This window comes from Peromyscus eremicus, unplaced genomic scaffold, assembly GCF_949786415.1.
Source record: "Peromyscus eremicus unplaced genomic scaffold, PerEre_H2_v1 PerEre#2#unplaced_1737, whole genome shotgun sequence".
NCBI lineage: Eukaryota > Metazoa > Chordata > Mammalia > Rodentia > Cricetidae > Peromyscus > Peromyscus eremicus.
In genome coordinates this window covers 43,456-54,402 of record NW_026735972.1, presented here as the reverse complement: position 1 = coordinate 54,402, position 10,947 = coordinate 43,456, and the positions used below count along the sequence as shown (strand labels likewise).

Here is a 10,947-nt window from a genome sequence, read left to right as displayed (position 1 = left end):
GAACTCACTTTGTAGACCAGGCTGGCCTTGAACTCACAGAGATTCTCCTTCCTCTTCCTCCCGAGTGCTGGGATTAAAGGTGTGCACCACCACTGCCCGGCATGTGACAGGCTTTTAATCCCAGCACTTGGGAGGCAGAGGCAGGAGGCTCTCTCTGAGTTCAAGGCCAGCCTAGTCTACATAGCAAGTTTCAGGCCAGCCAGAGATACAAAGTGAGACCCTGTCTCAAAAATAAAATAAAATGGTTTTATTTAAAGATACTTCATGAGATATGCCCCTGTCACTCTGTCCAACATAACATTCTGGTCCCAGGAGTGGCCTGTTCTGTGGTAGAAACTTACTACAGAACACAGGATGTCTGCAGCCATGTACCCATAAAAAGAAAATCCCTGGGCTGGGTCCTGTGGACCCACACTGTCTGGTATGGAGCCAAACCCTGGCTGCATGTAGCCTCTGAGAACTGAACAGAAAGGGATAAAATACAAAGTAGATATTAAAGATGTATTACTAAAAAAAATGTAAGGCTGGTGAGATGGCTCAGTGGGTAAAGGGGCTTGTTGCCAAGAGAGATGACTGAGTTCAAACCCTGGGCCCCCATGTTGGAAGGCAAGAACTGACTCCTGGAAGTTGTCCTCTGATACACACACACACACACACACACACACACACACACACACACACACAGGCTGCCTCCTGGGGTCACACTTACGGTTGACTCTCCTATATTCTGAATTAAAATCTGTCATCTTTCTTTTTTTTCTTTTTTTTTTTTTTTTTTTGGTTTTTCGAGACAGGGTTTCTCTATGTAGCTTTGCGCCTTTCCTGGAACTCACTTGGTAGCCCAGGCTGGCCTCGAACTCACAGAGATCCGCCTGGCTCTGCCTCCCGAGTGCTGAGATTAAAGGCGTGCGCCACCACCGCCCAGCAAAATCTGTCATCTTTCTTATTCCTTTGTTTTTGTTTGTATGCAGTGTTGAGGATCACCAGGGTCTTGTCACTTTGCAGTCCAGGCTGCCCCCAAACTCCAGATCCTCCTGCCTCAGCTCCTGAGGGCTGGGATTATAGGATATGCCACCATACCTGACTCCATCAGAGTTTGGATCAGCATGTCCCCAATGACCAGTGACATCGGGTAATTTTTATATGACATCTTTGGAGAAATGTAATTTTGGTCTGTAAGGTGCCATATGTTGGTAAATTGTCACATGCTGTGTGTCACTGAGAAGCTCAGAAGTGACATCTCCCCTCCATATACTCTTCAGACCCAAGCATGTTTGTGTGAAGTACCTTCCAAGACCCCCCATCCTGGGTCAGGCTGGCCCACTGGCTCTGTGACAGGAAGACAGGAAAATAGTAAACGACCTAAGGTATTAAAAACATTGTGCCTGGGGATGGAGAGATAGCTCAGTGGTTAAGTGTGATTGCTGCTCTTCCAGAAGACCTGGGTTCAGGTCCCAGGACACACATGATGGTCACAACCATTTGTAATTTCAGCTCTAGGGGATACTAACATAATTCCATTGATATCTGCTGTGTGCCAGGCTCTGAGAATACATCAGGAAGAAAAGCCACAGTGCCATAGTGTACCACTTCCCGAAGCTGGCATCCCGAAGATCAGACAGTGGGGCTTTCTTCAGCCAAGGTGGTCCCTCCTCCCACTCTTGTCTCCTCCCCCTCCTTGCCTCCTCCCCACCTCCTTAAAAGTTAAGGCATTCCTAAAATATATAGGCTGATTTATTTCAACAGTCCCTCTTTCAATTCCAGGTCTCTTTGCAGCTGTTCTTTGCTTTTCAAAAACCCAATTCAAAATCAACACAATAACATACATGATCCAGACTCCCTGTGTATTTCCCATCTGAAGTGGATGGCTTTTTTCTTTTATATTACTTTTACTCTCTCTTTAAAGACTTTATTATTATTATTATTATTATTATTATTATTATTATTATTATTTTGGTTTTGGTTTTGCGAGACAGGGTTTCTCTGTGTAGTTTTGGTGCCTGTCCTGGAACTCACTCTATAGACCAGGCTGGCCTCGAACTCACAGAGATCTGCCTGGCTCTGTCTCCCTAGTGCTGGGATTAAAGATGTATGCCATATTCTTTTCTTTCTAGGATCATACCCTTTTTCTTTTTCTTAAGCCTATGCACATTGTTAAACACATTGTAACCTGTTTAGAGGTTTTTCCATCTGGACTTCTTTTATTGCTTATCTTCAGCCTTTTTTGACCATATGAACAAAACTTTAAACTGCTAACCTACACCTAGATCTTCCACACGTGCTCTCAGCTGACTCCAAACGCTTTTCCAGCCGTGGAAAGCCAAGCACGAAACTCTCAGCCAGTCAGAGGTTTGTTTGACCAGATACTGCGTTTAACCTTCCTAAAGCTCTAGAATGCCGATGCTTGATCGGCGGCAGACATTTTTACTTAGTTTTTTGTTTCTATTTAATAGAGTGGCTGCTCAAGGGCCTGCCGGCGGGCAGAAGCTTCAAAGGAGCCATATCCTCTTTTTTTTTTTCTTTAAGCTTTATCAGGCACTATGGAAATTCGAGTCCCACGTTGGAGGATACCAGCTAAGGGGGACCCCAGCTACGGAGGACTCCAGCTGAGGAAGACCCCAGCTGCAGAGGACCCCAGCTACAGAAGATCCCAGCTATGGAGGACCCCAGCTAAGGAGGACCACAGCTATGGAGGATACCAGCTATGGAGGACCACAGCTATGGAGGACCCCAGCTATGAAGGACCATCCTCTGGTTTCTTGTGCTCACCGATAACACACCTCTCTGATCTTTATCTTTTCTTGCCTTTTGAATCTGTCTCTCCGCAGATTCCAGCTCCAAGAGGGCAGCGGTCTTTAGCTCTTCTGTTCACTTGCTTCCTCTTACTTCCCCGGCCCCAACTCCCCCTCCACTGTGGCTTCCTTCTCTGCCTGTGCCTTGACTTTGTGGCCAACATTTCCTGCACTTGGAACCCGGGCCCCCAGGTTCACTGCTGGCCTTGATCAACCTCAACTGTGGATTATACTGGCACTCTGCTGGTGAGGTCTACTCTCTCATCCCCAGTTCTGGACACCAAGAAAAGTAATTTGTATCTAGTATGTGCTCAATAAAGTGTGTGGAGCCCCGTGAGCTCAGGGCAGGAGCTGCAAAGTCCAATTCTCTGTGATAGCCATAGCCCAAGCCCCAGGACCAGAGACTTTGTTTCTCCAAGATGTCCTGGATCCAGCGTTCTCTGCCAGCCCCAGAGGCTCCCTGCCCTCCCAGACAGAACATCCTTAGGACAGTGGCAGCCGGAGAGGGTCGCACCCTCCAGCTGGGCAGGTACACTCTCAGTGAGCTGTTGCTGTTGTGTTGCGTGGTGGTCCAGGGGGATGGGCTCATCTAGGGTGCAGCTAAAGGTCTGGCCCCCTATCACGTCATGACCATGTGACCAAAGGCCGGGAGGAGAGGTAATGAACAGCGGACACTGGGTCCTGGGCTAATGGAAGAGACAGGCCAGAGGAACAAGCAACGGGCGCCCGCGGTTTTCAGGAGTCCAGCTGCGCTGGGTTGAAGTTCACGCAGAAGGGCCGTAGCGGCGGGTCATGTGACTATCACCTGATTTTTCCAGCCTCTGCTCCCATCCAAAGGTATCCAATTCTGCCCTAATTGCTCGTGGCCTGGAGGGGGAGTTCTCAGGGAGCGGCTGGAGTAGATTAGGGGAAGGGGCTCCATCTTCGCAGCCACGGGGAAGCCAGCGTAGGTGTTGGGGGCAGACTTCCAGAGCGGCTACTTTGGGGTCATCCACCCTGTCAGAAGCCCCTCACCCCTGCCGTGTAAGCAAGCACAATAAACTCAAAGTCCCCAAGGGGAGCTTTGCCAGACCCTTAAGAGGAGGGAGGGGATGGATGTTTCAATCCTTCCTCTCTCGTCCCAGGGAGAGAATTCTTAAATCTTTTTTTGGGGTGGTAGTGGGGGGAACAGGGTTTCTCTGTGTAGCTTTGGAGCCTTTCCTGGAACTCACGCTCTAGCTTAGGCTGGCCTGGAACTCACAGAGATCTGCCTGCCGCTGCCTCCCGAGTGAAGTGCTGGGATTAAAGGTGTGTGCCACCACCGCCCCGGGAGAATTTCGTGTTACAGTGTAGAAAGTCGTGTCCTGAGAACAGTGGGGGGCCCCCTGAGTGGCCCGCACTGGTTTACCCATTTCGCTGTCAGAGGAACCCTCAGGCCCCAGTAAGATCTGCTTCAAACCCCAGCTCAATTCCACTGGCTGTGTGAGGCGGGAGGATCAGAAGTTCAAGTGAGCCCCGCCTCCTGAGATTACAGGCGTGCACCACCATTCCCAGAAAAGGTAGGTGGGTTTTTGTTTACTGGTTTGTTTTTACACCGTGTCTGCTGAGTCCAAGGCTGTCCTCTGTGTAGTAAATTAAATATCCAGGTCTCTCATAGTTCCCAGGACTCCAGCAAGGGGAGAGATTGGAGAATCAACTGCTTTCTAGGTGCCCACAGACGGCGGAAGACAGCACCCCCACCTCATTACTAGAGGCTGATGGTGCTATGTCCAGAAGCTATGGGAGATTTAGAGGTCCCAGAATGGAGCATTCGGTGGGAGACAGGACACCAAGTAGCGGCTGGAAGGGCCAGGGTGAGCATCCCTCAGAACCACCTGTAATTTGTGTGGCTTTGTGAACTTCTGGTCAGCACCTAGGGAAGACTGTGGTTTACTTTCCTCCTACATGTGGGGTCGGTGGGAGGGGGCAGGTTTGAAAGCCACTGGACAAACAGGGGTGGGCTTCTTTTGTGTCACAACTACTGTTTGCTTTTCTGCTTTCCCCCAAAATGATACATTGCTTTCCTTCCTCTGCCAGGTAGAAACATTTGTGGCACTCTCTCTGTGGTCTTGGACAAGGGGGGAAGGTGGAAGAAAAGCTAAATGAGTAATGATGTCATCTTAAGAAAGAGGCTTCTCTAGCCTAGGCTGGAACTTAAAGCAATCCTCCTGCCTCAGCCTCCCGAGTGCTAGAATTACAGTCACGAGCCACGGCATCTGGCTTCCTGCACAGCTCCAGGTGTGAGCACTTGGATCTCCCTGTGCAAAGAAGCCTCCACATCTGTAGCTGATGACCACAGAGCAGCAAGCCGACCAGCGAGCAATCGGTACAGCCAGAAAGGGAGATTCTGGAGCAGGAGAGAGGGTTCACTGGGTGAAGGTGCTTCCTGCCAACCCGAGTTCGATTCTTCAGGACCCACATTGGTGGGAAACAAGAACTGACCCCTGCAGGCTTGACCTCCACACATGTGCGCACACACGCATATGCACACACAAGTTAATGCGTTGATTAGAAGAAAGAAATGGGTGTCTGCGAAGTTTTTGAGCCCGAGACAGAACACAACTTACTCAGTTGCAAGTCACAGACACAAGAGTAGTTAAGGATCTGAGATTTGTGGCACATGCCTTTAAGGCCGGTACTCAGGAGGTAGAAGCTGGTGGATCTCTGTGAGTTCAAAGGCAGCCTGGTCTACAGAGCCAATAACTAGGATGACCTAGTGAGATCCTGTCTCAAAAAAAAAAAAACCGAAAAATTTGGCCTACTTAACTTAAATCGACTATCTGGGTAAAGGTGTGGCATGTTCCAGACTGCCCCCACTTCCTTCTGTGGTCAAGTCCAGTAGAAAGGAAGAGGTTTCATCTTAGTAATTCTTCATTTTTTAAAATTACTTTTATATATTTATCAGGGCAGGCTCCAGAGCACACAAGATGCGGTCAGAGAACAGCTTGTAGGAGTTGGTTCTCTCCCCCTTGCAGGGTCTAGGGACTGAGCTAGTGTCCCCTGGCTTGCATGGCAAAGACCTTTTCCCACTGGGCCATCTTGCTGGCCCTGGGTAATTATTATTATTTTGTGTGTGTGTTTCCTGGTTTTGAGCCAGGGTTTCACTACCTAGTTCTGACTGGCCTCTGACTCTGCCTCTGTCTCCATGGTTGCTGAGATTACAGCATGACCCGTCACACCCAGCTTCATCCTTCTAATGTGGCTGGGGTGTTAGCCAGAGGCCTGACTCTGAGTTCCCAACACAGCGGATCCGGCCACTCTCCTCAAAGAGAACTCAAGAGTAAGGCAATGGGCAGGAAGAATGTATTTGTATGTGTGCATGCATAGAGGCCCGAGGCCACATCAGGTGTTACCATCTGCCATACACGCAGGTGAAACATTCGTACACATAACATAAAAATAAATCTTTTCAAAAGTTCTTTTAAAATGGGCTGGGGAGATGACTCATCAGTTGAGAGCTCACACTGTTCTTGCAGACAACCTCAGTTCAATTCCCAGCACCCATATCAGGTGCCTCTCAACTGCCTATACCTCCAGCTCCAGGGAAATCCACCTCTGGCCTCCACCGGACAGAGGAGAAGGTCCAGCAGCCTGGAAACATGGTGCTCAGCAAAATTCACCGTTATGTGGTGACTCCTGGAACTCCTGTCATTGCTAGGCAACTGGGAAAGAATTCAGCTTGAGACCCAGGACTGGCTGGAGTCTGGGCTGGGACCAGCTTTGGCTCTGGATTTCATATCTAACCATGAACAAATTTCCCACAACACATAAAACAGTTCAGGTGGGTTTTTCAGGTGTTCTTGAAGTAGAAAAGTCTAGGGTGACACCTGAGGCTGAGACCTGTTGTTCTGAGCTCAGTATCTCTGTCTATACAGTGGAGCATCAAGGCACCAGCTCCTTTACCACTCCACTGGTCACATTCCTGCATCTTTAAAAAAAAATGTATTGTGTGTGAACACCCGCCATGTGTGTGTGTGTGTGTGTGTGTGTGTGTGTGTGTGTGTGTGTGTGTGTACCATCTGTATGCAGTACCTGAAGGTGCCAGAAGAGGGCAGTAGATTCACTGGAGTTGGAGCTATTGGTACTTGTGAACCACCCGGTGTTGGGAACTGAACTCTGGGCCTCTGGATGAGCAGGAGCACTGTTAACTGTCAATCAGTCTCTCTAGTCTCACATTCTTGCATTAAAAATGTTTTAAAATTTATTTTGTGTGTGACACACACGTGCTATGCTGCACATGTGGATGTCAGAGGATAACTTGCAGGATTCCATTCTCTCCTGCCATGTGAGACCTGGGGACTGACCTCGGGCATCAGGCTTGGCAGCGAGTGCCTACACCTGCTGAACCATTTCTTGGCCCACATTCTTGCATCTGTACATCCCCACACATTTGAACAAACATACTCCCAATGACCCACCCTCACCTTTCTCTTCCCCCCACAAAATATTCCCCCACCCTGTCCCTCCCCACCACCCACCCCCAGCCTCATCTCTCAGCCCTGCCCCCTCCCGTGAAACTCTCCATCACTCCATCCCTCCCAGCCCCACCAAGGTGTTAGGCAAAAACAAAGCCCCGGAGAAGCACTCGGTGCCTCAGTCTCCCCTTTTGGCTTTCCCACAAAAGGCAGACAGAGACCAGAGCCAGGAAGTGACTTTAATGTTCAGGAACTGATGGGGGCAAGCGTGCTGGGGGTGGGGACAGCTGGGGAAGGGGACCCCTGGGGAGGGAGCAGCAGCAGTGACCATGAGCAGCCTGTGTGGTCCTCTAAATCATTTGGCACCGGCGGGGGCACATGGGGTCTTGGGAGTGACAGCTCAAGCCAATTCGGCAGGGACACATGATGTTCAGGGTCCCCTTGGTCTGTGGGCGAGGAAGGGTGTGAAGGGAGGGGGTTACACTTCCTGGAGATGCCCAACCCGAGGTTCCACGTCATATGACTGAGCACAGCCTGGGCTCCTTGGTCGTCTCCTCTGTCCAGGGGGGACAACACCAGCTGTCCTGGTTGCTCTTTTTAGACTGATTTATTTTCCTTTATGTGTTTACATGCCTGTTAGATCGCCTGGAACCGGAGTTACAGGTGGTTGGGAGCCGCCATGTGAGTGCTGGGAATGGAACCCTGGCCTCCGCCAGAACAGGTGCTCTCTACTGAAGAGGCATCTCTCCAGGCTCCACTCCCCCACCCCTGGTCCCCGGGTTTCCTGTTAGCATAACCTACAGTCACCTGGGAAGAGGGGGACCTCAATTAAGGAATTGCCTCCCTCAGATTGGCCTTGATGTGGGAGGGCCAGCCCACTGTGGGCAGCACCATCCCTAGGAAGGTGAACCTGGTCCAAAAAGCTAATCATGAGCCTGGGAGTGAGCCACGAAATAGCTTTTCCCCATGGTCCTACCTGGCATCCCTCGGTGATGGACTGTGACCTGGAAGTGTAAGCTGTAACAGACCCTTTCTCCCCTGAGCTGTCTTGGTTGTGGTTTTACCACCGCAACAGAAATCCAACCAAAACAGTAACTGTTTTCATCTCCATATTATGGTGAGTGAGATAGGACGTACCAAGTGGTCTCTGATAAAGAGGTTCTCCAGGCCACAGTGGGAGCCGTGGCTGGTTCCTTTAGGCACTGGTGGACCAGGCAGGGATATGGAGGCTGGGTCCTTCCTCCCTAGTAGAGTTTGGGCCCAGGGCCAAGGAGTAGGAACAAGACATCCTGTGCCTTTGTGTCTTCCAGTTGAGTGAGCCCTGTGAACGTCCCCAGCCCCTTCATGAGGCAGACACATTAGTCCCACTTCAGGTCAGAGAGGTCCAAGGCAGGAAGTGAGGAAACCAGGGTATAAGCCTGGATCCCACCAGAAAGCTGAGATCCCAGCTAGCCGTGAGGCCCTCACAAGTAACCAGGTCATGGTGGCGGAGAGATAGGGACTAGGCCAGGGCAGGTGTCTTCTCCTATCCCTCTTACATCAGGGGTGTTAGGACAAAGGTTCTCATTCAGCAAACATTTGTTGAGCATCTACTATGTGCAGTCACTAAGCGGGCAGTGAGGCAGCCACAGGGGAATGTGAGCTTCACAGCTGAGTGAGGCTGTAGCTTCACAGCTGAGTGAGGCTGTCCAGGACGTGGGAATGCTGCTTACGAAGGAGACTGCCTTTTTTTTTTTTTTTTTTTTTTTTGGTTTTTCGAGACAGGGTTTCTCTGTGTAGCTTTGCGCCTTTCCTGGGACTCACTTGGTAGCCCAGGCTGGCCTCGAACTCACAGAGATCCGCCTGGCTCTGCCTCCGGAGTGCTGGGATTAAAGGCGTGCCGCCACCACCGCCCGGCGAAGGAGACTGCCTGAGGGGTGGTGGTTGATAGTGGGGGAAGGGCATCCCAGGAGGTGGGAGCCGAGGCACGTGGGTTTTTGTTGTTGTTGTTTGTTTTTGTTTTTGTTTTTCCAGAGCTGAGGACCGAACCCAGGGCCTTGAGCTTGCTAGGCAAATGCTCTACCACTTAGCTAAATCCCCAACCCCAACCCTGAGGCATTTGTTTTTCTCTCTCTCTCTCTTTTTTTTTTTTTTCATACCGTCTCCCCTCCCCCTCCGCTGCTTGCTGGTCTCTCACCTGGGGTAAGCACGCCATGCCCATACGAGACTTGGAGGTGCAGAAGGCCCCCCTTCTTTCCAGGTCTATGAGGCAGCAGTCACTCAAGCACTGGGAGTGGTGGACACACTTGTCCCCGTTGGCCTGTGGAGACAGCCCCTGGGTCACCAGCTCTTGTCTACAGAGGGATGGAGGGGGTCCTAGCACTGTCCAAGAAGAGCAGGCATGAGACTGTCACCGTGGACCTCCCCCCACGCAGCCTCTTTCCCAAGCGGGACTTGATTGAGCAAAAGAGTTAGGACCTGGGGATCAGCCAGTTCCCTCTGCACCCCATTTCCTGACCTCTCACCTCCATGGCTCCCAAACAATGACAGTGGGAAATAGTCCCAGACCACAATTCGAATAGCTAATGGGAATGGAGAGGGGGTAGCAAGATGGCTCAGCTAGCAAAGGTGCTTGCTGGGAAGATGGGCGACCTGAGTTCAATCCCCAGACTAAGTAAAGACCGGAGGAGAAAATGGACTCCATTGCAATGTTTCTGATGTCATGGCCATGCACTGAGAGGGATGGAGGGAGGGAGGAAGGGAGGGAAGGGAGGGAGGGAGGGAGGGAGGGAAGGGAGGGAGGGAGGGAAGGGAGGGAAGGGAGGGAAGGGAGAGAGTGAGAGAGGGAGGGAGGGAGGGAGGGAAGGGAGAGAGTGAGAGAGGGAGGGAGGGAGGGAGGGAAGGGAACGAAGGGACTTTTAGAATTAAAAATAGAGGGGAGAAAGACTCTGCATCTAGGAGGAGAGGACCCAGAATCAGCAGGTAGGGAGGGCTTGGGATGGAGGGGGAAGGGAGGGGTGTTGAGCCCAGGGCTGAGAGAGCAGATGAGGCCGGGACCAGGGGTACTGGTCAGGCCTAGGAAAGGTGAATGGAACTTGACCAGGCCTGTAAAGTGCATCTGGGGTCCCCCCACACCTCCAGCCAAGGCCTGGATCCCCACTGAAGGGAGGCTGCAAGCTGTCTGCTGCCCTCAGCCCCCACCCTTTCGTCACAGAGGAAGTCGGGGGACACTGCTCACCTTTCTACGGTCCAAGTTTTCACTGACATTGTGTGGCAGGATCCCGGTGAGCAGTGCCAGCGTGGTGGCTAATGCCTGGGTGAAGGCCATGGCCTGGGTGGCCGAAGGTTCCTGAACACTGCTGGGAATAAATCCCTGTGGGGGTGGTGGCCAGCCAGCGTGGGCCCAATGGTCACAGACTGTCCTGCTCAAAGGATGTGAAATGAGGATCACTGCCTCCCAGCTTAGACCTTGTCGGGCTCTGGAGGGGACAGAGGAAAAAGCTTTGGGTCATCAGGTCATTTATGCTGTGGAACCTTGGGGGCCTCATATGAGCTTCTTCCAAACACAGATTTCAAACTGTAAATAAAAACTTATTTTAAAATGTTCCCCAGGGGGCAGGGCTCAGTGGTTAAGAACACTGGCTCACAACCATCTGAAACTCCAGTTCTGGGTTGACACAACCTTCTCTGACCTCGATGGCACTAGACACACGTGTGGTGCACAGACAGACCTTCAGGCAAAA

General features: G+C 51.3%; 1 protein-coding gene across 1 annotated transcript; it reads right to left on the bottom strand.

Moving 5' to 3' along the window:
• Nucleotides 1-7,506: 7,506 nt before the first annotated feature.
• Clpsl2 (colipase like 2) lies at nucleotides 7,507-10,703 on the bottom strand. The gene is made up of 3 exons (XM_059253130.1): nucleotides 10,443-10,703; nucleotides 9,402-9,524; nucleotides 7,507-7,671 (listed from the first exon to the last, which is right to left on the bottom strand). The coding sequence occupies exons 1-3, from the start codon at nucleotides 10,530-10,532 to the stop codon at nucleotides 7,576-7,578; spliced, it is 309 nt and encodes a 102-aa protein (XP_059109113.1). The 5' UTR covers nucleotides 10,533-10,703; the 3' UTR covers nucleotides 7,507-7,575.
• Between the last annotated feature and the right edge of the window lie 244 nt (nucleotides 10,704-10,947).